The sequence below is a fragment of the Sesamum indicum genome, linkage group LG3 (genome assembly GCF_000512975.1).
Source record: "Sesamum indicum cultivar Zhongzhi No. 13 linkage group LG3, S_indicum_v1.0, whole genome shotgun sequence".
Taxonomy (NCBI): domain Eukaryota; kingdom Viridiplantae; phylum Streptophyta; class Magnoliopsida; order Lamiales; family Pedaliaceae; genus Sesamum; species Sesamum indicum.
The window spans coordinates 12822864-12848934 of NC_026147.1; the positions used below are offsets into that span (position 1 = coordinate 12822864).

At 34.0% G+C, this 26071-nt stretch overlaps 3 protein-coding genes across 13 annotated transcripts; 2 read left to right on the top strand and 1 right to left on the bottom strand.

Moving 5' to 3' along the window:
- On the top strand, nt 275–6362 carry LOC105158196 (monoacylglycerol lipase-like). Its single transcript, XM_011074855.2, has 7 exons — nt 275–1146; nt 2986–3024; nt 3140–3210; nt 4892–4956; nt 5060–5149; nt 5248–5340; nt 5497–6362. Exons 1-7 carry the CDS (start codon nt 515–517, stop codon nt 5902–5904), a joined length of 1398 nt encoding a protein of 465 aa, XP_011073157.1. The 5' UTR covers nt 275–514; the 3' UTR covers nt 5905–6362.
- LOC105158501 (type IV inositol polyphosphate 5-phosphatase 9-like) lies at nt 13509–17075 on the top strand. 6 transcript variants are annotated; one of them, XM_011075284.2, is made up of 7 exons: nt 13527–14896; nt 15110–15217; nt 15333–15675; nt 15874–16058; nt 16368–16476; nt 16581–16732; nt 16816–17075. In XM_011075284.2, exons 1-7 carry the CDS (start codon nt 14751–14753, stop codon nt 17018–17020), a joined length of 1248 nt encoding a protein of 415 aa, XP_011073586.2. In that variant the 5' UTR covers nt 13527–14750; the 3' UTR covers nt 17021–17075. The 6 variants fall into 6 exon arrangements, with proteins under 6 accessions (XP_020548419.1, XP_020548418.1, XP_020548416.1 ...); XM_020692758.1 differs by having other exon boundaries at nt 14755–14896; nt 14974–15217; XM_020692757.1 differs by having other exon boundaries at nt 13514–15217; nt 16401–16476.
- Nucleotides 15567–23503, bottom strand: LOC105158197 (N-alpha-acetyltransferase 40). Of its 6 annotated transcripts, none has more exons than XM_020692762.1 (10): nt 22549–23267; nt 21563–21633; nt 21346–21448; nt 20693–20772; nt 20269–20586; nt 19879–19955; nt 18811–18853; nt 18616–18684; nt 17895–18018; nt 15571–15702 (listed from the first exon to the last, which is right to left on the bottom strand). In XM_020692762.1, exons 1-9 carry the CDS (start codon nt 22712–22714, stop codon nt 17941–17943), a joined length of 1005 nt encoding a protein of 334 aa, XP_020548421.1. In that variant the 5' UTR covers nt 22715–23267; the 3' UTR covers nt 15571–15702; nt 17895–17940. The 6 variants fall into 6 exon arrangements, with proteins under 6 accessions (XP_020548422.1, XP_020548421.1, XP_020548423.1 ...); XM_020692764.1 differs by lacking the exons at nt 15571–15702; nt 17895–18018 and adding exons at nt 16022–16160; nt 23277–23503 and having other exon boundaries at nt 22549–22616; XM_020692766.1 differs by lacking the exons at nt 15571–15702; nt 17895–18018 and adding exons at nt 16022–16160; nt 23277–23502 and having other exon boundaries at nt 22549–22588.

Sequence of the window (26071 nt, forward strand, 5' to 3'; positions counted from 1 at the left end):
GTGCAGATGATGTAGTTGGAGTTGGGCACCTGTACGCAAGTTTACAACTTCTTCTTCACCTTATCCTAATTTCAGTTTCCAGCAACATCCAAACACGCCTCGCCACATTTCAACTTCATATCTCGGCCCCAGGATTTCTACAGAAAGCCACGTGTCCGAACAAACAAATCGCCGCATTTTCATCCACGTGCCATGCGGTGGACCGTCATCTAGAAACAGCTCCTATGGGCTGACCCGTATCTCGCTCGCCCTTATTTCTACCTCTCCGAAAATTTTTCTCCAGAAGGGAAAGCAAATTCCAATACGATTTTTTTCCTCTCCATTCAATTCCATACCCATTTTCACCTCTCCAATTCCCCAGTTTTTGGTTTTAACTCTTTTCTTTATTCGATTGCGAACAGATTTTTTGGAGGAAGAAGGAGAGAATTTTTCTTTTTCTATTTTTGCTCGATTTACTGATCTTTTCCTGCCAACTTTTCTGGGTTGGAAAGTTTCAGCCCTTGTTTGTTTTTTTATGATTTGCTTTGCATTTCAGAAACCAAATAATTTGATTGCAAATGAACGTCGTTTCCAAGCCAAGAGCGGTATAATCGCGAAGCCCAGATTTGAATTCAATAGAATTTCGTTCAGAGAGAGGTGTTTTTCGTCGAAACTGATACGCCCATTAGAAATCAGATCGTCGAGAAGGAGAAGAATGGTCAAGAAAGCGAACGATGCAGCCACCATAATGTTGACGTCAGGTGCCAGTGGGAGAATCAATGCTTTGTTGTCTTTGAGCGCTTTGAGGAGTTTATGGCGGCTGATCATCGCTTTTTTCTTGATTCTTTGGCTCCCGTTTCGCGGGAGGCGGCGATGCATGGGTGTGGGGGCGGCGCCGGAGTCGTCGGAGAAATGTGGGGGGAAGGATGAGAAGCCATCGTCAACGACGGGGAAGGTGGTGGGGGTACCGGCGGCGATGGTGCCGAGGAAGAGCGCCGCCGCGGCTGTGGACAAGGAGGTGGCGGCGCGGCGGGCGCTGGCGATTAAGAGGGTGCTCGAAGATAATAAAGATAGCAGGGATACAATCAGGGAGTTTTCACTGTTTGTTACGTCCAGAGGTGACACTATTTTTACTCAATCATGGACACCGGTGAAAGTTCAAGTCAGGTAAATTCTAATTTTTTTCATAATTTTGATAATTTTTTTAGGTTATTTGTTGCATTTTCTGTTTCTTAATTAATTTTCCAATAATTAGGCTTGGAAATGATCATGTTAATACTGCATTATGCCAGTCTTGGCACCTAGTTATGGAGGGAAAGAATGGTTTCTTTCCCCTTCTGATATTAGTATTTTACTACCTGATGCTTTATTTTAATGTATGTTTCAGGTTTCTCTTGCATATCTTTATGGTTTTTGTCATTTATTTCTGAGTAATTAAGGCCACATTTTAGGAAATATCGGCCAATGGGTAGGTCCCTTTTCAATTTTCACCTTCTTTGTTTCACTAAGTTAATTTCTGAGTAATTAAGGCCACATTTTAGGAAATATCGGCCAATGGATAGGTCCCTTTTCAATTTTCACCTTCTTTGTTTGAGAAGTTCACTAAGTTAACCTTATTGTTGCATTTTCTTTCGTGGGTCATTTATTTAGAGAAAATATGGCGAATTTTAGTTTCAATGAAATTGCTGTCTTATGATACATTCAATGAGTATTTGGTTGCAGTTATTTTTTTTTCCTAGTATAATTAATGCAAGTTGTTGATTTTTACTATGATACCATTGAATATGCATATGACCTAGTACTGAACTGGGGGAACAAGAGATATGTAATATACTTTTGTTATTCCTCTTGTTTCCAATGCTTGTTAGAGACTGAGTGACGTATTTCGATGAAGTGTAAGATCAATGGAGCCATTGTTTTGTCGACATAGAATAAGTTGATGTTACTAATGGTACTTGTATGAGTCCGATTATATCTAGATACACAAGGAATTTGAAGTCAAAATTTAACAAGAATATTTATCGAGCAATACTATAGGGCATACTGAAAATGACAATTCTTGTTCTTGGGCACCAGCTAAGTGGACCGCATCCCAACACTTGGAAAAATCCAAGCAGCTTTTGTGGGGCTGGTTCTTGCCTTCTACGTCTGACTCTCTTTCTTTTTTGTGGCAGGACATGGGGGCATAAGATTTTAGTTCTGTGGTTTTAGATTTCTGCAAATGCCTCTGTTATAATTGATATTGGCTTGGCAGGGATTTAAACTGGTCCTGGCACTGCATTCAATTTCAAAATCATTGTGAAAAAAGTTCTAGTCTCTAAAGACTTGTTAAATTTGGGCCAAATAGAAAATGAAAGGACGGACTAAATTTTGTTTCTTCTTACTCAAATAATCAACTGAAAAATTTTGGTAAACAATAAGCTTCTTATTACAAACATATCTTACTTTCCATGGCATGAACTAGCAACTTTATGAGAGCCCCTAGATGATAAGCTATACAGATTCTCCAGAACCTGTCATGAGGTTAATATTGCAGACATCTGAGACTATAAGATGGTCTAATCACAAATCTGCGCCAAAAACATACTTTTATCCTCCTAAATAAAATTGTCTGTTACCAAAAAAAGGTGAAGAAAATTGCTTCAGTCATGAGCTCAGTTTTACTGTTTTATTATTTGGTTTCTAGATGGCTCATAAAATTTATCTGGGCCTTTTCAATTTTAACCATGGAAAAGATTTTGATAAGGTTTGAGAGGAAAGTAGATGAATTGGGTCAAATAGATATTGCATTCATCAGCCTGTATATCTCTTAACTGCATTTCATTTTTAGAGCTTTGGACATCTTTGAATGAGACAAGTCCATGATACAGCATGCTCCGTGTTGCATTATCTTCTCTCTTATCAGTCAATAAGGCTTTTGATATGATATCATATCTGTCCAATTCGGATGCCCTAAGATTACTTTTTACAATCAAGTTGATCATTTTACTTATTTTTTGTATGTAGGGGAATGGTTGTTCTCCTGCATGGTCTGAATGAACACAGGTCTGTAGACTACTATGCTACTTGTATTTTAGGACCTGATACAGTTGTACTTTATTCTGATTTTCCAGCTGAATAGTTTTTGTCGGTTCTAAAAACATTCGTATATTTTTAACAGTGGAAGATATAATGTTTTTGCCAAGAAACTGAATGCAAATGGCTTCAAGGTTTATGGAATGGACTGGATTGGTGAGTTGGAACTATTTTACATTTGAAATTGTTTCAATAGCAGAAATAAGAATTACAGCAAGAAAGCAATGTGATAATGTTTCACTTTTGTGGTTTGAATTAAGAGATTGAATAACAAAGGATGTATATTTGATTATGATTTGTTCTTTCTTACAAAACCATCTCTTTTGCTGGGTCTTGATTCTGCAGAAGAGGAAAACTAGTGAAGGTAGATACAATTTCCAATTTAGATGGTATTTCTGTTGTCGTAAATATTTCATGATAATAAGGAACCAGCATGCTTGGAGTTATCATAACTGGATTCATTCTATAGGCTGTTGGCCCTATTTGAGTGCTAGCAATGGGAGTCTGTTTCCGAGGGCTGGTAACTTGATGTTTGTTGAGAATATCTCTAATACATAGCATATTAAGAAAAACTCTTTCCGATGTTGAAAAAGTTGCATGTGAGGCTGTGTTAAGCCTCGAGATCAAGTACTTGGACTGCTTTTAGTAATCTGGAATCCCTCCCCCTTTACCTGTTGGCTGTAAGGAATCAATGTGCAGTAGGCGCACTGAGAGCCTGGTAGATAGTGAATATTACAAGTCAAGATTAGCAGTCAAAAATTTATTTTTGTAAATCTGAAATTACAGAATGTGCTAGGTTCAAAAGAGTGCGAGGCGGTGCATGCACAAAACCTTAAATAGCCCACGAGTGTGGATAAAAAATGATTCTTGCTGCTTCCTAAACGACTAGGCAATACTATATTTTCTCAGAAAAGGAATCTATTTATTGCAAGGTGAAAATTGATTTTCAACAATTTGCCAATTCCTCCTTCCTTTTCAACAAGTAACTATCTGGCTTGTTCATCTGTTGGATGATCATCACAGACGGAGCCCTGTTTTCTTGCTATATTGTGGTCTAGATATCAGAAACTTCAACTATGCATATATATTTGGATGTTGCAGGGCATGAATATATTTCAATGTGGATGCCATTGGTGCCTAAAAGTAACATGTGAAGCCCTCCTTCATAAGTAAGCTTGTTATTTGAGTCTTTATATCTAACTTGCATTGTACAGGAGGAGTGAAATCTGGATCTTTAAACGAACGTTGAGGCTGAAAGGATAAAGCTTACGAATCTTAGTATAGACATTAGTTCTTCCAAATCTGGCATAAACGTTTACAGATCCTATAAACAGTTGCCCCCCTTTAATGAATTTATCGAGCCTGCAGTTTAACAGAAACCCTTTTATCATTGCTGTGTTGCAACTCACTGTTCCCTGTGAACATGTGCTGCATGTTCAGGAGAAAGCTGTATTTTATCTGAAATTAAGGATCCCCAAATAATGTGCCAGTAAATTTGTTAGCACCGGGGACCACAGTTATCAATAACTCTTTCCAGAGCCTTTGAATAGCAGACTTTGGTTACTTTTTGTGTTTTTCTATCCCTATATATTGTTTGTGACAGTTTACAACAATTCTTTTGCTTTCTAATGACAAATCAGCTAGCTTTTCTGTGGATTAACACGTTCTTTTGCTATTGAATCATTCATATGCTAGAGTTCCCAGTAGCGATTTTGGATGTTTGTTTCCTTGCTTTGTACAGATAGAAGCCATCTTGAATGTTTGTTTCCTTGATTGTTATTGTGATATATGAAAAGATCTGTTGCACTCATTGATTTGATATTTTATTTTAATGCAGGACACGGTGGCAGTGATGGACTGCATGCATACGTCCCTTCTCTCGATTATGCGGTTAATGATATGGTATGCTCTGCTATTCATGCACAGGAAATATACTGAGTAATTATGCAAACGAGTTTTGCGTTTAGCAATTTTGTTCATTTATCTCTGTTTCTATTGGGCACAGAAAATGTTTCTCAGCAAGGTTTTGGCTGAAAATGCGGGACTTCCGTGCTTCTGCTTTGGACATTCCACTGGTGGAGCTATAGTCTTGAAGGTAAGTGGATAAGATTACCAATTGTTTACATTTTCCTAACTCGGTGTCCTTTTCATGCCATGCTCATTTCATTAATTCTTCTTCGGATGCATGGACAGGCAGTTCTCGATCCCAAAGTGCGGCAAAATGTAGCTGGTGTTGTTTTGACTTCGCCTGCTGTTGGAGTTCAGCCGTCCCATCCAATTTTTGCTGTAAGTCTCTTAAGTTGGTTCCCATACTCGGGAAACTGAAAATTGCAAAAGCTTCCATAAGCCCACTTACAAATCAGAGACTTGCGGCAAAAGATTCATCTTTCATATAAGCATACATATACGCTGTAACTCAGCAAGCTTACAATCACTACACAGGTGCTTGCTCCGGTTTTTGCCTTCTTGTTGCCAAGATTCCAACTGAGTGCAGCAAACAAGAGGGGAGTTGCTGTCTCCAGAGACGCAGAGGCACTGGCGGCTAAGTACTCGGACCCGCTGGTGTTCACGGGGTCTATAAGGATACGAACGGGCTATGAGATTCTCCGCATCACAGCCTTTCTCAAGCAGAACTTAAGCAAGCTGACGGTCCCATTTCTAGTTCTTCACGGCACTGCAGATTCAGTAACGGACCCTGCAGCCTCTCAGAAGCTCTACGATGAGGCCTCATCGACTGACAAAACGATCAATCTCTACGAAGGGCTCTTACATGACTTACTCTTCGAACCCGAGAAGGAAGAAATCACCGAGAGCATCATTGCATGGCTGAACAGTAGAATGGAGGGCTGACTTAGGAGTTTGAATAGACAAGCCGCCACCAATCAAACTTCCCAATCAGACAATTGAGGATTGGGAAGACGATGAGATACTTCTCTTGATGACTTATCTATTTCAGACACATAAAATCAGGCGTCCAAGGAAGCCGCATTCCTCTGGTGCCCTCTTAATTGTATGTACAGTAGTAGTCTTCCTTGTCGCTTTCTCCAATAAATCTTAAGAGCAGCAGAAGCAGAGAGGTAAGAGCTGGGGTTGATATTTGCTGCCCAGTTCTTCTTGCAATGAGCTTGGAACTCCGATTCTAGTGAGGAAAAACGAACTCTTCTTTTAGATTAAAACTCAAGTGTTCAACTAATATAGTTCAGCATGTAGGCTGGTAAGTGTGTTACTCGTTATTAATAGTATGAATTAAGGTGGATTACATAAATATGTGTATAGTGATATGTGTTGATATTCTGTATTTACTTTTACATCCTGTTTATTTTTCATACTGGTAAGGGACCTGTGTGCTGATAAGGCTGCTTTCGCAATTAAAATTTGCAACGCCTCATGGACGTCCCAATCGACTTCAATCTAGGTCTGCAGTAAAGGGTCGTATACGACTTGACTATGTTTCAATTCAAGCAAAGAAACGATGAACATACAATAAATGTGAATGTACTTGTTATGTAATTGATTAATTTGTTTAGACTGCAAATGAATCATACACACATTTTCATCAACCGCACCAGTAGTCAGTATTCCAGGCATGACCTCTTCATAGTATTTCTCTTTTTCTTCCTCTTCATCAGCAAAAATTATTTTAGTAACACAATATATTTTTAAATTTATGAGTATAAATACAAAAGCGTGTCTAAAAATTTGGCTTTTTTTTTGTACAAGCTTATTTGAAACATGGGGACTATGCCTAAATTACTAGGGAAAAAATTATTTTGAATTTAATAATCTAATTGATTATATCGCTTATATTCTATTTTGATGTATTTTTATCTTGTTTTTGAAAAAATATTGAGTTTTATTACGTCATTACGGTCATATGAAAAAATCAGTTATTTTATATACTGAATCAACTTTTAAAAAGTAATTTGAATTATCTTATATTTGACCATAAAAATATAATATAAGCGAGCAAAAAGTTTACAAAAATAAAAGATATAAGTGAAAATTTGATTTTCTCTATGGTTAATAGTCCACTAAATATTTAATATATTTTCATTATTTTATTCTGATAAATTTTAAATTATAAGGGTCTAGTTATAAGATGGAAAAACTTTTAAGGGGACAATCATAATATGGCAAATTTTAGAGGATGTGCTTGTAATTTCAACAAAGTTCAAAGAAGATTTGTGTAATTTATAATGAAGGGTAAATGAGTCATCTTATCGAGAACATTAAATCTTTTAACAGCGGATTACTGTCAGTGGAGGTATATATAGTTGTAATTTTTCAAATAGGACGAGTTCAGATGTAATTAAATTAAATATTAGGGGAGAGTTGTAATTATCCTTTTGTCTAATTAATTGATACATTTTTAAGAAAAATAAAGTATTATTTATAAATATCCAAAAAAGTATTATTTATTTAAAAATACAACATATTTTACAAATATACGTATTAGATAAAATTTAGATATTTTTTAAATAAATAAAATATTTTATAAAAAAACTCAAAAGAAATTCGCAGCGCGTTTGAGTCTACTCCAACTCAATTAGGCCCATAAATTGAAAATCCATCTAAAAAACCTGAACTCGATAATTTAAACCCAGTCCCATCTCATCCCCAAGCCCATTTGTCATCCCTAATCCACTATTAACCTACATTGAGATTTAAATTTAGGGATGTCAATCTGACTCGATTTTTTGAGACCTCAATTTGGACTCGCTCAGGATGAGACGGATTTGATAGTTATATTATCGGGTCCCCAGTCCCATCTCATCCCCAAGCCCATTTGTCATCCCTAATCCACTATTAACCTACATTGAGATTTAAATTTAGGGATGTCAATCTGACTCGATTTTTTGAGACCTCAATTTGGACTCGCTCAGGATGAGACGGATTTGATAGTTATATTATCGGTTCTGAGTCTTAAAAATATTTAGACCTGGCTGAGTTTAAAGCATGTTGCGAGTTTTGTATTGTACCCGCACCAGATCAGCTCTAATCTATTTTTTATTATCTATTTATTTATATGTAATACATTATTAATAGAAGATTATGATATTTTAGATAAATTTTTAAATAATTTTTCATATATCAAACTTTAAATATAAAATACCAAAAATAAAATAATTGAATGTATTATATTACATAATTTGTTTTAGATAAAAAAGATTATGTTAAATTACCTATTTTTACAATGATATTTAGTATTACCTAGTTGAATGTATTTTTTATATTATATAGTTCATTTTAGATAAAAAAAATTATGTTAAATTACTAAAGTTAAATTAATATTATTTAATTAAAAAATAAAAATTTAAATAAGGTAAAAAGGATAGGTTTGATGGCGGGCCAATAGGGAGGGGGCCAAATTTTTAAGGGGACGGGTCGGGATGAGGGGGGGGGCCAGGGTTTGAAGTACCTTGACTCCTCCACCCCCCCCCCCCCCCCAAATTTGGAAAAAAAAAAAAAAAAAACACACACACACACACACTAAGGCCTCAAGCTCCCTTGGCATTTATAGCAAGAGATACTTCAACTTTTCAAACAAATCCACACACACATACACACAAAAAAATAAAAAATAAAAAATAATTTAATAAAACAATAATCATATTATAACATCAATTTTAATAAATTGAAAAATGGATCGATTCGGTGATTACTAAATTGGAATAGTGGAATATTAAAATGCAATACATTTTGAAGGGTAAAGATATGTGATTGGAATTGTGACAAATTGGTGTCCTAATTAAGGACCACTTGGGCATAAATATAGTGATAGTCGCTGTGTTATTGTTGAAGAGTGGGTTTGGTCATTGCAAGATGACGACCGAAAATGACAACCAATTACCACTCCCAAAATTATAATTCATTTCCACTTCCATCACTAATGATCCATGCTTTGTTTTTAACGTAATTTTATACGTCCAATCACAACATCAATCATTATGCATTTAATTATTCATTATATTTATAATTATTATTTAAAATATAAAAAAATTCTCAACAAAGAAAATTACTTAACATATATATATGTATTATATTTCACTCACAAACAAAATCCTATATATATATACACTTATATATATAAAAAGGACATAATTTGACAATTAATAGTAATATTTGTCTCATAAAAGACTATTTTACGTTACCTCAAAACACAAATTCAAACACACCATCTATCTCAAACACACACTTATTTATTTTTATTCTTCTCTCTCTATCTCCAAAACACTCGAAAAATAATCCAAACACTATGAAAATTTTTGGATTATTTCAAAACTCCATAGAAGAAATATTTAATATCTATACATGAGGAAAACCCCATAAGTCAACTGCAGGACTTCATTGTTGAGTCTGATAATCCATCACAACATGTTCTAAAATAGAGTCAACATATCCTTCTAAAATATATTTAGATAGGAAAATTAATAGTAGTTTTTATCAATTAGAATTGTACTTTCTCTTTTAGTTCCATCAAAATTCTTCACTGTGAGTCTATAAATACATGGATTGAATTCATTATTCAATACCTTCGATCATTGGATGAATATTTTGTCTAAGTATTTTAATTTTAGCATAGTTAGTTTTAGTTAAATTGTCCTACATGACATGTGTCTATTTCAGGCTCCTTAATTGGGGAATTGATGATGTTGTCATGTGTCCAATATTAAGCGCAAATAAGGAGCTTAAATAAATTATAAGTCTCAAGACCTCATCTTCCTAGCAAGACACTTTTTAGAACATAATGTAAAGTACATACAAAATACGAGCGAACGATATTTTGTGTAATGAAACATCAATCACATCACACAATACATTAATATATAAACTTTTATTTTGTATATATTGACCCTCCAATTATTCTTACTTCATGCAATGGGACATCTCATAGACGTGGGTGCATATTTACTTTAATATTAGTTTTTTGTTTATTTATTTCTTTTAAAATACACAATTCGCTTTGAAAGTGTTAATGTAATATCAAGACTTCAATATTTGAACGTATAGCATAATGTAATGAACTATATTCATCATAAGGAACATGACGTATAATAATAAATTAGAGTGACAAGAAAAAATAAATAAATAAAAAGTAGGATAGTCTATAGGCCCGAACCAGACCGGTTGATTTGATTGAGAATCGGCCGTGTCCAGGCCGATTCATATGGTTAAAACTAGTGAAGTCAAAATAGATTAAAAATCAATCTGTTTGGTAATTGGTCAAACTGGTATGAATAAATGTTCCACTAAAAGACAATGTATAGTGAAATATAGAGGCAAGTATTTTATGGATAATTATTTAAACAAATTATCGATATATTTATAGCTTGATTGTGTTTTTTCAATGTGGAATAATGAGTCACTTCTGACAGCCAACAGAGTGTGCATAAGCTTAGGTTATGATTCTCTAACGTGGGACAATAAGCTACTTCTAATAAGATTTTTCTTCTCTTCTTTTTCATCTACTCATTTCTCCAAAAATTTTTAAGCCTTTTCATTTGAAAAATATTATATAGAGGGAGTAATTACTGGCTATGTTTGATTCAAAAGAAGAAGCAAACAACACACTCAAGTTTCAAGACTTTGGGGAATTTTAAATTTTTGTTGGTTGTAATTTCAATTTAATTTGCTCCTTCAAGAGGTTTATTGGTGTTTATTATAAAATTTTTATAGTTTGTATTCATTTATAGAGTTAAATGTTGACACTCCCCCAACATTTGAGGTGTTTTGCACTTTGCCCCCCAATCGTATTTCTTTTTACACTCAATCGCTCAACTTTTGATTTTTGTAGCACTGTACCTTTTATTTTTATTTTATTTTTACTTTTTGAAGAATAAAAAGAGAATATCCCAACTATGTGTATGCACGCGCCCAAAGGCGATTTAGTACTAGGCAAAATTATAATTTCATACCATATTTAAAAAAAAAAAAAAATCAAAAGAGGTGTGGGCACATTGCAAACCCCAATTTCACACCCTATTTTCTGGAAATATGGTCGCCGTTTTGTGGAAGGGGGTGAAAAGTGGTGGTTGGTGACTGGAGAAGGGCGCTAGGTGGTGGGCAACCATTGTAGGGGGCGAAGGTAGTTGATGGGTAAATCCCTAGTTTTGTTTGAAAAAGACTATTTTATCTCTTAAAAGTCTCAAAATTATATTTTTATTTGGAAAATTCGTGTATTTTTTATCGGGTCGGGTCATGATCTGGATCAGGTTGCCGGCAATTCGAGACACGTGGAAGACGTCTATTGGACAAACAGGACCCTTAGTCGAAAGGTTTTAGTTGGGGACGACATGAACAAGTCCAAAGATGTTTCTCTTTTTTCGTGACTCTTACATCAGTTTGCGAAAAATAATGACCTTGAAGTACCAGTTCACTGGACCAAGGAGGCCGCATAAATTTTCAACCCGAATCAGTGGTGAACAACAATCTTGGGAGCGAAGAGGTTGGCGACAGCGATAGATGGTGAAGGAAACGACGGTCTTAAGGAACAAAATTGGTGGGGGCAATTGTGAAGGGTTGAAGGAGGTAGGCAAACGTTGTCTTGGGGGGCGAAGGTGGTTGTGCAACAATTGTAGAGGGCAACGGCGGTCTTCAGTGGACGAAGGTAGTTGTGCAGCGGTTGATGGTGGTTGCAATGGCGGATGAAGGTGGTGTAGCGGTGCAGGTGATCGATAATGGTGGATGAAGAAGATAACATTGATGTTTGGAATTTTTTTCTTCAAATTAAGGCTTCAAAATTACAATTTTACCCCACTTTAAGTCCACTTAAAGCATGTGTCTTCATGCTCCCGAAACATTCCCATTTTATTCCCCAAAAAGTGGAAAAAAGGACAAAGTGTTATAAAAATCAAAGATTGAGCAGTTAAGTGTAAAAAAAAAAATGATTGGGGACAAAGTGCAAAATACCTCAAACATTGCGGGATATTTGCCTTTAACTCTCATTTATAATCGTACCATCTTTATAAGTTATTATAAATTGTATTTATTTAATCAATTGATACTTAATATCTTAATATACTACATATATACATATATATAAATATACATAACATATTACAAGTCAATCAGTCTTTTTAATTTAATCGGACTGGCAACCCAATAATTTACCCAATTCAAACACCGACCCGATTTTAAAAAAACTAGCTTGGTTAGTGATTTGGGACCATGCCAATATAATTTGACTTATTGAAAAAGTTTGCATTTATGTGAATAACACTATATTATTCTACTCTATAGTTCCTCATTTTTTTTTATAATTAAAAAAAAAAACCTGAACATATGTCATTATAATGAACACTATTGTGATCTAACTAACCCTATAAATTGACATAAACATGGTCCCCCATCTAAGGATAGTATTAAATTATCACTTTTGTTCTTTTCTAACACTAAATCAAATAAACATATTAGATATGGTCGTCCCAACTTTCTGCTTTTTATCCTGATTGGTCGAAATGCCACCTTTCGACCAAATAAATATTAATTTTCTTGCCCAATGGCATCATTTTAATTTAACCCGTACACACAACACATCGAGGAAGCTGATTGGTCCGTTTTTTTATTTTTTTTAATTTTTGAATGATAACGATAATAATATAATTTAATCTCCCCCTAACATTTATGTCAATTTCGTACAACTGTCATTTGATTTAATTGAATATTTTTGCACTGAGTATTACATTTTTATGCAATAGATTTCCGGCCAGGCAATCAAATTGCAGGGACTTAGTAAATGATGCGAAGGATTAAACTATAATTAGCATCATAGTGCGTTATCACTGACGTAGATTTTGTTGGATTTGCATCTTTAAACGGCTGTTAATTGGACCATAAACGATATTATTACAATATAGTTTTAATAATTTTAGTTGGAGATTTTCTCCTCTTTTTTCTTCTTTACGGTTTTCAAGTTGTTTCTAATGTTTTAGTATTAGTATTGGATCCTCGAAAAGATTTGTGTGTGACTTTTTACGTCCAGCATAGTTGCACCTAAATCAGTACCAAATCAAACGTCACGAGTTCTTAATTGGAAATAGTTGAGACAATGACCTGTGCTGGTTTCCTATGTTGGAAGCTGAAATTTCAATGATATTGAGTTTGGATTGCTAAATTTATAAAGATTTTAAATTCGTATTAACAAATTGATCGTATTTATGTGAATAACTCAATATTTACAAGGGAATTCATTTCGACACTTATTTTGAGCTATATTTAGTTGTATATTGTTGAATTTTAAATGCACTTCATTTAGAATAATTCAGAATCCATTCTCTAAATGCTTCGTTGAAATCTAATTTTATCCGTCCAAATGGGGTAAGAAAAAAAAGTAAAGCCATGATTTGTTTGGATCTTGAATTGTAATGACAAAATAGATGAGGAAGGATGACAAGAAGGATCATACAATAAAACACAAATATGCCATACATTTAAATGAGGAATAGTTTGTTTACTCTAAAATCCAACCACCAAAAGATAACATAAAGAAACATATGTCATGTCAAATGATAATATTTGTGCTTTATTTTTTAACACCTTTCATTTTTCCTCCTTTTTGCCTCACCAAAACCTGAGATCCAATCATTAAATTAAAACACAAGTAGTACTTTGCCCATCCTTTTTTTCCCCCCCTGTTTTGGCTACTTCTCTCAACATTCATGCAAGTATGATTCTCAGGAACTCCTTTTCATCAGAAGAAAACCAGGAAAAACTATGATAGTGTCACAATCATTTAATCCTTCCACCTCTTTGAGGAGAAATAGAGTGGCAAAGAGGAAAAAAGTCGCAACCTACGATAAAAAGTTAGACAGGCTTCCCAGTCATAAATAACAATCCCTTGCACATAAATTGTGGGAGCTACTGGAAGAGGGAGAAAGACGTCTGCCCAAGCTAGTCATAGAAGGGTCATGTAGTAACTCTAATAAATGCAGAGAAAGCTAGTATTTATAGATGAGAATTGAAGAGAAAAGCATTGAAAGAAGAGGCCCCCATTGAAGGAAATGGAAAATTCGGGATTGAATACGACTAACTTGTAGGAAGGTTAGCTTTCATGTGGTTCAGGCTGCTGAGTTCTGGTACACCAAATATAATCTGCCTAAAGTCTTCCATTATCCTGTTTCCAAATAGAGATCACTCTGTTCCGAAACTTTTTGGGTTGTATTTTTGGATTTGGGGGAAGCATGTAAAGCTAATATTGCAAGAACGGGTATCGTATTAAATGAATTTCAAATGAAAATTAGCTCAAACTGATCATGAACCATATTAACTCAAAATAATCTAAACACATATGTCAAAGTATCAGACATGGAAGTGCTTGTGTTTTCCCAAGTGGAAGTCATTTCTTTGTCTTATACATGTTATTTTATAGCTTATCTAATTGTTCTGTAACAGATTATCTTTTCCTCTTAGTAGAGCCCACAGATAACGACCCCTTCCAACATGCTGAATCAATTTTTTTCTATTCCATTATTTTCCCATTACTGTTCTCAAATTCAGAAACCTACTACTCCCTCTCACCCCCCTTTATATATCCTTTTGTGAGTTGTGTCAAACCCGAACTATTTTCTCTACTTCCATGGTTCCACCTACAAAGAACATCATACAGTCAGATTAAAACCCCGCCATGGAAGTGGGTGGCCTGACCCTACTCCTCTAAGAAAATTCATTCTGTTGACACTAAAGCCACACAGTCCAGCATGGCGGAAAGTAAGATACTCAGACATAGTGTGACGAACAATATTTTCACTCCAGAATCTAATAATCAGCCAGAGACATCAGAGCGGAGCTCAAATGAAGCATATTTCAGTTTTGAAGAGCATTTCATAGCTGAAGAAACTTTCAAGTGCGGTCCTTTACTAATCAACTTCTTTTCCATGCTCCAAGCTGTTACCATCATAACTTCAACCTCTTTTTTTGCAGGATTTCCTTTTACGATTTTTCTTTTCTTCTCCTACTTATTTATAAGTATTAACTTTTGCATGAAAAAGATTCTTCTAAACACAGTTAACCTGACGTTTCCCATATTTCTGCTTCTCTTTCTTCCCCCATACAAAAGACTGTTTGCTAGCTCTTGGAATGTAGGAGGCATCCCACCACCAGATAACTTGAACCTCGACGATTTGCTCGATACTCAGAACAGCATAGCAGATATTTATGTTTTTGGGTAATCCTTCAGTTTTATGAGCATGTTAAGTTAAGTAGCATATAAGTATGTTTACAGAAAACAATAGAGTCAGGTTCTTTTTGTGATAACTGATAGGATGTGCAACTTTTGGCAGGTTCCAAGAAATTGTGCCTCTTAGTGCCGGAAATATTTTGGTGCCAGAAAATAGTAATATTTCAATGAAGTGGAATTCTTTAATTAAAGCAGCTCTTAATAAGAGAAAGGTGACAGAAGATAGACTACCACAAAAGGCAGAAGCTGGAGAGATACAAAGAATTTATCCTCTAAAGACACACAGCTCCATCAACTCAAGTGCACCAGATTTTGAATGCATAATAAGTAAACAAATGGTCGGGATATATATTACCGTGTGGGTGCGAACGGAGCTACGTGGTTATATCAGTCATCCAAGTGTCTCATGTGTGGGCTGCGGTGTCTTGGGCCGACTGGGAAATAAGGTAATAAACATAGGAATAGGATTTGTCCTGTTGACAACAAACATATCATCATCTCAGAGAAAAATATATGGCAAAACTATTTACACCTTTTTCCTGATGGAAAGTATCAGATATGGCATCTAATATTTCTGCCATCTTTTTATTATGATTTTACCAGGATATAAGAAAGTATCTAACAAAACCTATACTTGATAACAGGGTTCAGTCTCCATCAGATTTTGCTTGCACGAAACAAGCTTTTGTTTTGTGTGTTGTCATTTAGCTTCAGGTGGTAAGGAAGGAGATGAGAGACAAAGAAATGCAGATGCAGCACATATTTTGGCACGCACCCTTTTTCCTGCCGAAACTCAGCAGCATCTGCCTAGGAAAATCCTAGACCATGAGTATTTAAACTCAATCCTTTCCTCTGATTTTATCATATGATCATCCATTCCATGTTCAGTTTCATATCTGTTTTCCATGTAGTTCGTTCTTTGAGACTTTATCTGCAATGAGACACTTGATCACTTTTTGGCTAGATACTCATGCTGATCTTTCTATATAAGGAAATATGTTCAATTTGTTTGATCATTATTTAACAGCATCTCAGACTTGTCTTAGGGAAAGCATTGATCTTCAAATGATATTACATCTAAGTCCAGGATTCATAAGATACATCTCCTAACATTAGAGAGTTGTTTATTATCATACAGTCAGGTGATTTGGCTAGGCGATTTGAACTACAGGATTTACCTGCCAGAGGCTACAACAAGATACTTGGTGAAGAATAAAGAGTGGAGCATCTTATTACAAAATGATCAGGTAAGAAAAACAGCAATACAGTTCAAGATAATAAAATGAAACTTCACATCTTTTTAATATTTGTCAGTTACCCAAATGTTCAATTGTGCAATTTTGAAATAAAGCTGAAAGCTGAGCTTAGAAAAGGCCATGTCTTCGAGGGTTGGAATGAGAAAGAAATTGAGTTTGCACCAACATATAAATATGATCAAGACTCAGATGATTATTATGGATCCAATCACAAAATAAAAGCAAAGAGGATGAGAGCTCCTGCATGGTATGTCACCTTTGCCCTTTAATTCCTCTCTTCTATTCTATCAAAGATCGCAGCTATATTTAACAGAAAACAAAGTTTTGTAGGTGTGATCGGATAATTTGGTTTGGAAAGGGATTGAAGCAGACTCATTACAACAGAGTTGAATCTAGACTATCTGATCATAGACCTGTTCGAGCAATTTTCATAGCATATGTTGAGGTATCTGGACCCTCAAAAGAGCCACACAGTGTCTTGTCAAACAGATTCGTTGATTCATCAAACTATTTCATATCAAGCAGAAATGACTAATCCTGTATTATACAAGAACTTCTGCCTTCCAGTTAATAAGGAAACTTATTTCAAATTGGAAAAGAAGCGAGATCATGTGTGTACAAAAAGGACAAACAAAACAAAGGAGATCAAAACTACAAAAAGAAAAAAGAGAAAGACCATGATTCTTAACTCACAAAGCAGAAAGCACTATAAATTTTCCCCAAGTTTCTGCATCAATAGCTTTCTGATTTTGTTTCAAAACGGGAAAACCAAACCATGGTAAATATGAGAAGCAGACAGATGACATGGCTTTGAAATTACAAGCAAATACTATAACGGTATGTTGCTCCCCGTATGAAAAATCATGATATCACCATATTAGCCCCTCAAGCCATAGCACAAACCATGTTCATGTCTTTAAGCATCACAGTTTTTCTTCAGATCAAGAAATTACAAGCAAGGATGTCGCTCTTGGCAGAAAGGTCCTCATATGACAAACCATGATATCAAAAGCACATTAAGACAATAACTTTTGACAATTATTGTATTCCAGCTTCATGCAATATGGATGGCATCTTAAGTTTTATCATTTTTGTCCGTTAGATGATTAATGGGTCAAATCATATGCTCTAACAGTAACCATTCGAGGATTTGCCGTAAACAGTATTACTATGGTTGGATTAGATAAGATAAGGTATGCTTGGTGTCATACTGACAGCTTGATGAATGTAAATAAGCAGGCACTTCTAATATTTAGGAAGATTTAAATAGTCAATATGTACCACATGTCATTAGCTACAGAGATCGGGAGTGTTAGTGTTGCTGGGTAAAGTGGTGTGCACCCAAAAATAGCATTGTGTAAATAATGAAGCCACCAAATCAAGAAGCACTTGGATTTCCTTGGTCTTACCTTATTCCTTAAAGTTATTATTATTCCTCTTAGCTCATGCTTGATTTCATCTGAATTTTTCCTGATTCAGAATTAATTCAATGTTCATCCTCCCAATATCCCTCCCATAATAGACCCGCAACATCTGGCATACAGGACATCCCAATAACATTTACAAATTGGAATGTGCATGTGTTCACAACTCAGTACAGGAAACAATGACTTATTGCCAAAGGGCATTTACATGTAGAAGGGACTTCTGGATAAAATCCTCATGTCGGCTGTCACGATAAATAGCTATCCCTCATTGGATTGTTCTCATACATAATGTAAATTCAAAAGAAAGGTAAGTCCCATATCTCTAAAACAGAGATAAGTGTACAAAGAATTACAACTCTAGATTTACCAAATATAGTACACCCAAGGACTTTGGAAAGTATGCGTTAAAGAGTAGAAGAAGAAATCTGCACATTAGAATGTCATTGCATGATGCAGATTACACTGAATAAAATGTATAAGAAAATGAAAGACCAAATCAAGTGTAAGAAAGCTCTTTGGAGACTTTTGGCAGTGCAAAGACCATATACCTCGCATAGCTTCCCTGACTCAAACTATTTTATCTAATTTTACATTGAATGGTATACATATAATTGGCTGGACAATCTAATATATTTACATGCTAAATGAAGTTTGAGCTAAAATATACAAAAACTTGACATTATTGCGTACATATTTAGCATACCTCCAACACTGCTTGAGCTTCATCGTCAAATGTTTTACAAAGAATCTCATAGCTTTTCTCTAGGCCTAACTGCAAAAGGAATAATGGAAGACAAATGAATAGGAGAACTCGAATGACTAAAAACCAGGAGGTTTACACCAGGTGGGAGTGGGTGCATTGACATAAAACTTGTAAATTACTACGGAGTGTTCTAACCAATGGATCAACTCTTGAAGGTGAAATTGCAGAAATTGTATACCTGCAGCAGATGAAAATTCAAGCAAGAATAGTTGAGCAGACACGAGAATTTATTGCACCAAAATACAGAAAATGCAAGCGGAGAGTTAGACAACTGTAAGCAACTGCAGTATTGCAATGACTTCTTAGCTTGTCCATTCATATTCATCTTCTGGACACAAATGCTGGCGAAAAGGACGTACCCAAAAGAATGTGCGAGAATTTTTTGGTTTGATATTAAAAATCCCTCTTCCCAGAAACAATAAAATTCTTCAACATAGTCCATGAAACAACCAGCAAAAAGACAAGGCCATTTTGGCTTCATTATTGGGTGCTTGACCAAACATGTCACTTTAATGCTTCATTCTTCAACTTATTTCTTGGCACTAGTAGGACTGCCATGCCTCAAAATCTGAGGCTTTCCCTTTACTACAATGATCAATCTGACTAACACACAAGGCATCAAACACTTAAAATTCTTTTTATAAGTTCTATATATTCTTTCATAGATGCACAGAAACAAACTCAGTCCCAAAAGATCCATTGATTGACTTTAAGCACAAAATAAAAGAATTAATGTCAACTAATGTCATTCTCGCAATACTATTTTGTGGATAATAAAGATAGTGATTTTCAATAGACTATCAAAGTGGCATTTGTTCTCATATATAACAGACAGGCAGAACACAGGTGCGTGATCTTTTTTTTATATAGGAAAAATGCACGAGGAGAAATGAAGACTGAATTCAGAGTTTTTGAGGTACATGGAGCATGAATCTTAAAGCCATATGAGTTTGGAGCAACTGGTTGGTTTAGCAATGCACAAAATGAAGTCCTTCTATAGAGTTTATGAGTTATCATAATAAACAATATGGCATTGGCACACAAAGTGTGTGTCAACTGACTTAAGAAATATAGTAATATTCCCATGCTCAACAAAGTATGACCGCCCTCATTTCAACACTTCTGTTAAATAATTCTAAAATATAGAAAAGAAGAAATTTTACAAATAAACATGAAACAAGGATGAAGTATACGAGTACCTACCCGAGTTTACCGATATAGAAGTCCATCGCTGACAGATTTGCTCTTTGAACAGTTAGCACCACAGCACCCATTCTATTCTGGAAAAGTAGAAGACAAGGAATGAGTTTCTTTGAACACAGCAAACTCAGTGTCTGGCAGATGTGATACCAGAAAATGAGTAGCATTACATTTCATTGGCATTGTTTATGAAATCAATGAAGAACATAGTATCAGAAATAATGCCAGTAAAAGAAGTTCATTAAAGTTATAGACATCAACTGTGGCGGTCATCGACAATTTGCTAAGGTAAATGTTTCTGACAGTAGCAGCTGCATATGGTTTCTCTATTCAGTTCAAATTTTCAATGAAAAATTTTCAACATCTAAATGGAAATGGTAAAATATATCGTACCTTACAGGCAATAAGTTCAATTAATTGCATTAAGAACTTTCCTAATCCCTTTCCTTGAACACGAGGCTCAAGCTGTAATTCGTAAACATAAACCACAGGAACTTCTTCCTCCAGAATGAATCTGTAATGTACAAAACCAACAATAGGGCCCTCGCAACTGCATGTTTTCGCTCTGTCTCCTAATCGAGACATTTCATCAACATCTTCACTGGAGATTTCATACACAAATATATAACAAGCTTCCTTTGCTACCATTTCCCTCCGTTTTATCTTTTCCTCAGCTGGCCACTCAGGTCCATAAGGTGCCTCCATGTTTAACTTAAAGAGAAAACATATTGACAAAGTTATCACAAAAAAGTATGGAATTTGGTTCCATAACTTCGGAAAATAAAACCGATCCATCTTTATATCCCTCTAATGTTACCTTGAGAAGGTTTTGTATGTATCTTTTTCTATGAAGTGTGAGCTTATTGCCACATCCAGCCTCCAAATGTGCATACAAGCCTAGTAATTTATTTGAAAAGAGCTATTAATATAGAAACATGGAAACATATTTCATGCATGAAGTGGAAAAACAAGAGAGTGGCAATCATACTTCAGCAGCAATAAGATTTACAAGAGTTATGACTGCTTAAACCAGGGTCACACTTTAAGACCAAGACAAATCAAGAGGTAAGCAAGAAGCCATGGCAAATCCAACAATTTTCTCTGGGATCTCTGGTAATTATGAAGAAACCAGCCAAGTCTCACTTTCAATTCCTGCACAATCACACTCTGGAATACTCATCAATTACCATTTCAATTTCCAACCCCGTCTAAACCAACATCCCCAAAAGTGTGGTTCATGGGCAGTTTCGATACAATTTGCTTAGCTCTTGCACTTAAAACACCACCAGAAACAAAAAGGGAAATATGAAAGGCACTAAACTGTTATAGAGCTTTCACATGAGAATTTCCTCAATCACAAAAAGACATAAATATAGTTTGCATGCAACTTTAATAACTAGTACTTTAATATTTAATATCAAAAACAAAAATACATGTAAAAGACAAAATAAAATCATGCAGTAGGCGGACCATTGGTTCGGTAGTGGCGAAAGTGCGGGAAAAAAGAGAGATGGTCTTTCACCGCAGAAGCAGATTTGATAACATTTTCAATTGCTTTCTTCCTTTCCAGTATCTTCCTTCAAGAGTAGATCAAGAAAATTAAGATTGACTTGAGAAATTGCTTTCTTCTTCCTACAGAAATTAACTGCAATTTATTCGGCGAAGATGATGGATGGTTTCTGTATACCTCTTTCCGTGTCATCTTCTTCTCTCGCTGGCCAATTTTTCCTTCAGCCTCCATTGCTAAGCTGACAAGCACTACAAGAAAATTGATAATTTTACTACACTAAGAAACAACAGCTAATAAGGAAAACTGCAGCAAATGACTCATTTACCACAGTTGAGCTACACGTTTCGAGTTGTGTGCAATGTGGCCGTGGTAAAAGCTTTACTACCTTTTGTAACCGTAGCATAAAGCTTTTACTACAGAATTGTCGTTGTTTACGATGGGCTTATTGCGTGGTAAAATACCAACGTTCATATAATTTACAATGAAACATGCAAGTTAAGCAAATTTGTGTTTACATAAAAGCACTTCAACATTATTTGATCATTAAACTATATTTATTACCTATTAAAAATAAATGCACTTTGAATATAGCAAATCCAACATGAAATAAAATATTTGCATAAAAAATGACTTCATCAGTTCACTTGCATCCCATATTTTATCATGTCTATCTACAAACAAAACAAAATAAATCTAAGTGACATAATCTTCTTTCAACTACATAACGAAATAAACCAAGTATAAAACAATTTAAAAATAAATGAGAAAGTTGAAGGCCGCACTAAAAGGGAAAAACTAAAAGGAGAAAAGACAAGTAGAAAGGCAGAGGGGCAAAGAAGAATACACAAACAACTGATCCAATTTCAGATCACATCAAGAGTTACATTAGCTAATTAAGCATCAGTCTCACAAACAAAAAATAACAAGTGAAAATGGTTAAAAAAAAAAAAAAAAGAGAACTTGTTTCAGAAACCTGTATTTGATCACTTCCTGAAATCCATCTAACCTTGACAGAATAATGGCATTTAAGTGCTTTAGTTAGATAATAAACTTATCATAATGCACTGAAACACCTGAGCCACCTGGGCATAAGTGCGAAGCAAGATGCATATTTCATGAAGGACCAAGGTAAAGCTTAAGAGAAATTTTGAAAAGAAACAAACCTGCATCCTCTTGGTGAGCAAGCGCATCCAAAGATGCATGCTTCATCAAGTTAAAGCTTATTAGATGTCTGAAAAAAAACAATATTTGCAACTTCAATATATTCAACAAAAGCTTTGAAATTGCAACAATTTGTGTGGATCTCAGCAAGCACCAATTCACAGTCATTCTTTTTAGATTGTGAATGTATAAGTGCAACAGCAAGATGCTATTTCATCAATGCACATCAGACAGTTGAAAAGGAAAAATATTTGCTCCATAGTATATTTTATTTTTAGCTAAAGCTTCAAAATTGCAGCAGCTCCTCTTAATTTCAAAGCATCAATTTACTGTTACTGAGATTGTGGATGCATTATAAAAGAGGTTCCCCCACCCCTACCGTTTCAAATCAGAAAAACCTATGGGTTCCCCATTTGACATATACAGATACACAAGTTATCCCAAAACGGCTTTAGCTATCCAACTGCTACCATAAATCATACAGAACCCGTTAATTACATGGCTGAAATTCTGAAATGCAAACAAGCAAATGTCCAATCCAAAAACTAAAATTACCAAACGTAGAATAACAGGAAAAAAAAAACAAGGGCAACCTCCTCTGTACAGAGGCTTTATTACCTCTGTACGGAGGCAAAGACAAACGCCTCTGTAACTGGTACAAAGGCAAAAACGCCTCTGCGACGGAGGTGTTTTTGCTTGCAGTGGCAAAATGTCACCCAATTTACATTACCTTTGAAGAGAAAAGCTACAGATTTTCCAATTGCAACGCTGGTGATGAGACGAAGAACTTGACTCCGGAACTTTTGAGATGATAAAATTCACACTCCACACACGATCAATTACTGAATTTGGCCGATGAGAAGAGAGAAAATAGGGATTTTTCGAAGGTTTTGTGGAGATAGCCGGAAAGAGAGGAACACATATAAAGATACACTTTTGCCCCCTCAATTATTCTTCAAATAGCACTCATTCCCTAAGCTAATAAGTAATACTTGTCTAGCATTAAAAACTAAAATTCCTCCCCCATTCCATTGAAATTGATCAATAAAAATTTATTAAAATTCAATTTGTTAAATTAGCCAACCAAACTTGGATAAATTTTTATAAACTTTTAAGTTCAGCTACAACTTGATTCGATTAAAAAATACTTAAAAATATGAAATTGCTCAAGCTAAATTTATGTTTAATTTAATTAAAACTCGTTTTAGATTGATTTTAATAATCAAATTAAATTTAAATATAATTTTTCAAGCTCGATAACAGTTCAGACAAACTTAAATAATAATTTGTTCAGTTCGACTCGAATTATTTACAACCTACTTATCCTTTAGGATTGAATATTTGGATAAAATTGTGTATTTTGTAGTACAATTTTTTTAAAAAAAAATTCATCTTGAATTCAATTATTTTATTCTTAATTGAAAAAACAATTTATTACAATAAAAAATATAATTAATAAGTTAAGTAGTTCAAGTTTTATAAACTACAAAAAAGTGATGAATGAAAAACTTTCATGTAAAAAGTTATTATTAATTTGATAGAAAGCTAATTTATTGAATACTTAATTTTTAGTGAAAATGAGCAATTATATATATGTCTTTCAAAAATATAATAAAATATAAATATTTATTCATCTTTTTTCCTAAAAATTTTCATTTTTTAGTTAGCATGTTGTCAGTTTATTTTTAAAAGTATATATGTGTCACTAGAGATATTATATTAACTTATTACTTTATTTTGACTTAAATTTTTTTTATTAAATACTTTTTTATATCTTGATTAAAAATAATTTTTGTAGTTAAAAGATAATTTGGTGATGATTTGATGTGTAAAAATTAATCAGATATATTTAGAACTATATAATTATTTATAGTATGAGGGGCAATATTGTCCAACAATATAAGTCAGGTGGTGTTCGAGTTGGAATAATTTTCTCATCTGATACCAAAATTATTGCAAACATATTTCACTACTTAAACAAACATATCACATCAACTATAATCATTATATTCTTTTTTCTTACGTAACACATTTTACACATCACATCAACTATAAAGAAACACTCGATGGTTTTGTTGGCGGTTATCATCATCTCAATTACAATATTATTTTTTTCCTCGGTATCACACAATACACAGCTCGTTTGTACCCTATCATCATTGATACCACACAACACACAATTCGTATGATATCTCCATCACCAAATATATCACACAACACACAACTCGTATGCTATATCACATCATCTTCACTAATCAATAACAACACACAACTCATCATTAATCATAACATGATAAACCATTGCAATATGTCCCTCCCAGTTAGGTAAGCCATTTTTTATTCCATTTCACAACAATAATATCATTAACTTCATCGTTCAGTTCGATTTAATAATTATCTTCTCATCAATAACTTTCCCTTTCGATTTCTTTCACCAATCCATTATACGACCACATAATTATTTATCTCATGTTCGTACAGTACAACCATATATAACACATAATAACAACCGATATCAAAGTAACCCAACGAACAGTCCGCAATCAAATATATAAACAACCAATATACAATATCCACATATATAAATTTAAATTCAAGTTCAGGAACAAATATATAAACAACCAATATATATAATATTAGACATATAAATATACATATATATATATATATCAATCCAATTAACTATACTTGCCTCAAATCTCAAAATGCTTCAGTTAACATAACGAGCCGCTCCACCCTCTATCTTATCTTTACGTCCTATAATAAAGTATTATACGTATAATCAATATATTGAGAATATTACAAACGTCAATATGAGATTAAATAATATTCGTACGTTTCCACCAATCTTTTAATATTTCATTTATATCAATCCTTTTCATTTCCTTCTAAATAACTAAACTTTTTAAGCTTGTCACATATCTTTTTAATTTATCAATCAACTTATAAAAGTTCATTTAATCGAATCCCTTTTATCTGTCTAACAATCGTTCTTAATATAACATCCCTAACTTAAATGATTACGAGAATTTCATTTTCTTTCTAATAACCATAATATTTCTCAAATATAATTTTCAAATATTTCTTAAATATAATTTTCGAACATTTTTATGATTTTTCTATCAATTTTCTGTTATTATATAATTTAATTAAATACCAATACATATAATTACACATTTGATTAACAAACCCGATGGAACTGAATAGATTAGCTATAGTAATAATTAAATCTAATAATTTAATTAACCAACTATATATAACATTTTTAGATCAAATGGGATATTTAATTCAACACCAATTTAGATAGTCAAATTTATAAAATATTTCGATTAAACAATATATCGATCGATATAAATTATATTTAGTAAATGAATTAAGTAAATAATATAATTATATAAATTAATAAAAAATTTAATTCTTAAAACCTTACCGGTTTTCGTCTCATCTCAAAATTGAGGGGTTCAGTGTGTGTGTTAAGCATGTGCTTGTGTACAATATAAAGATATATATATACATGTGTTAAAG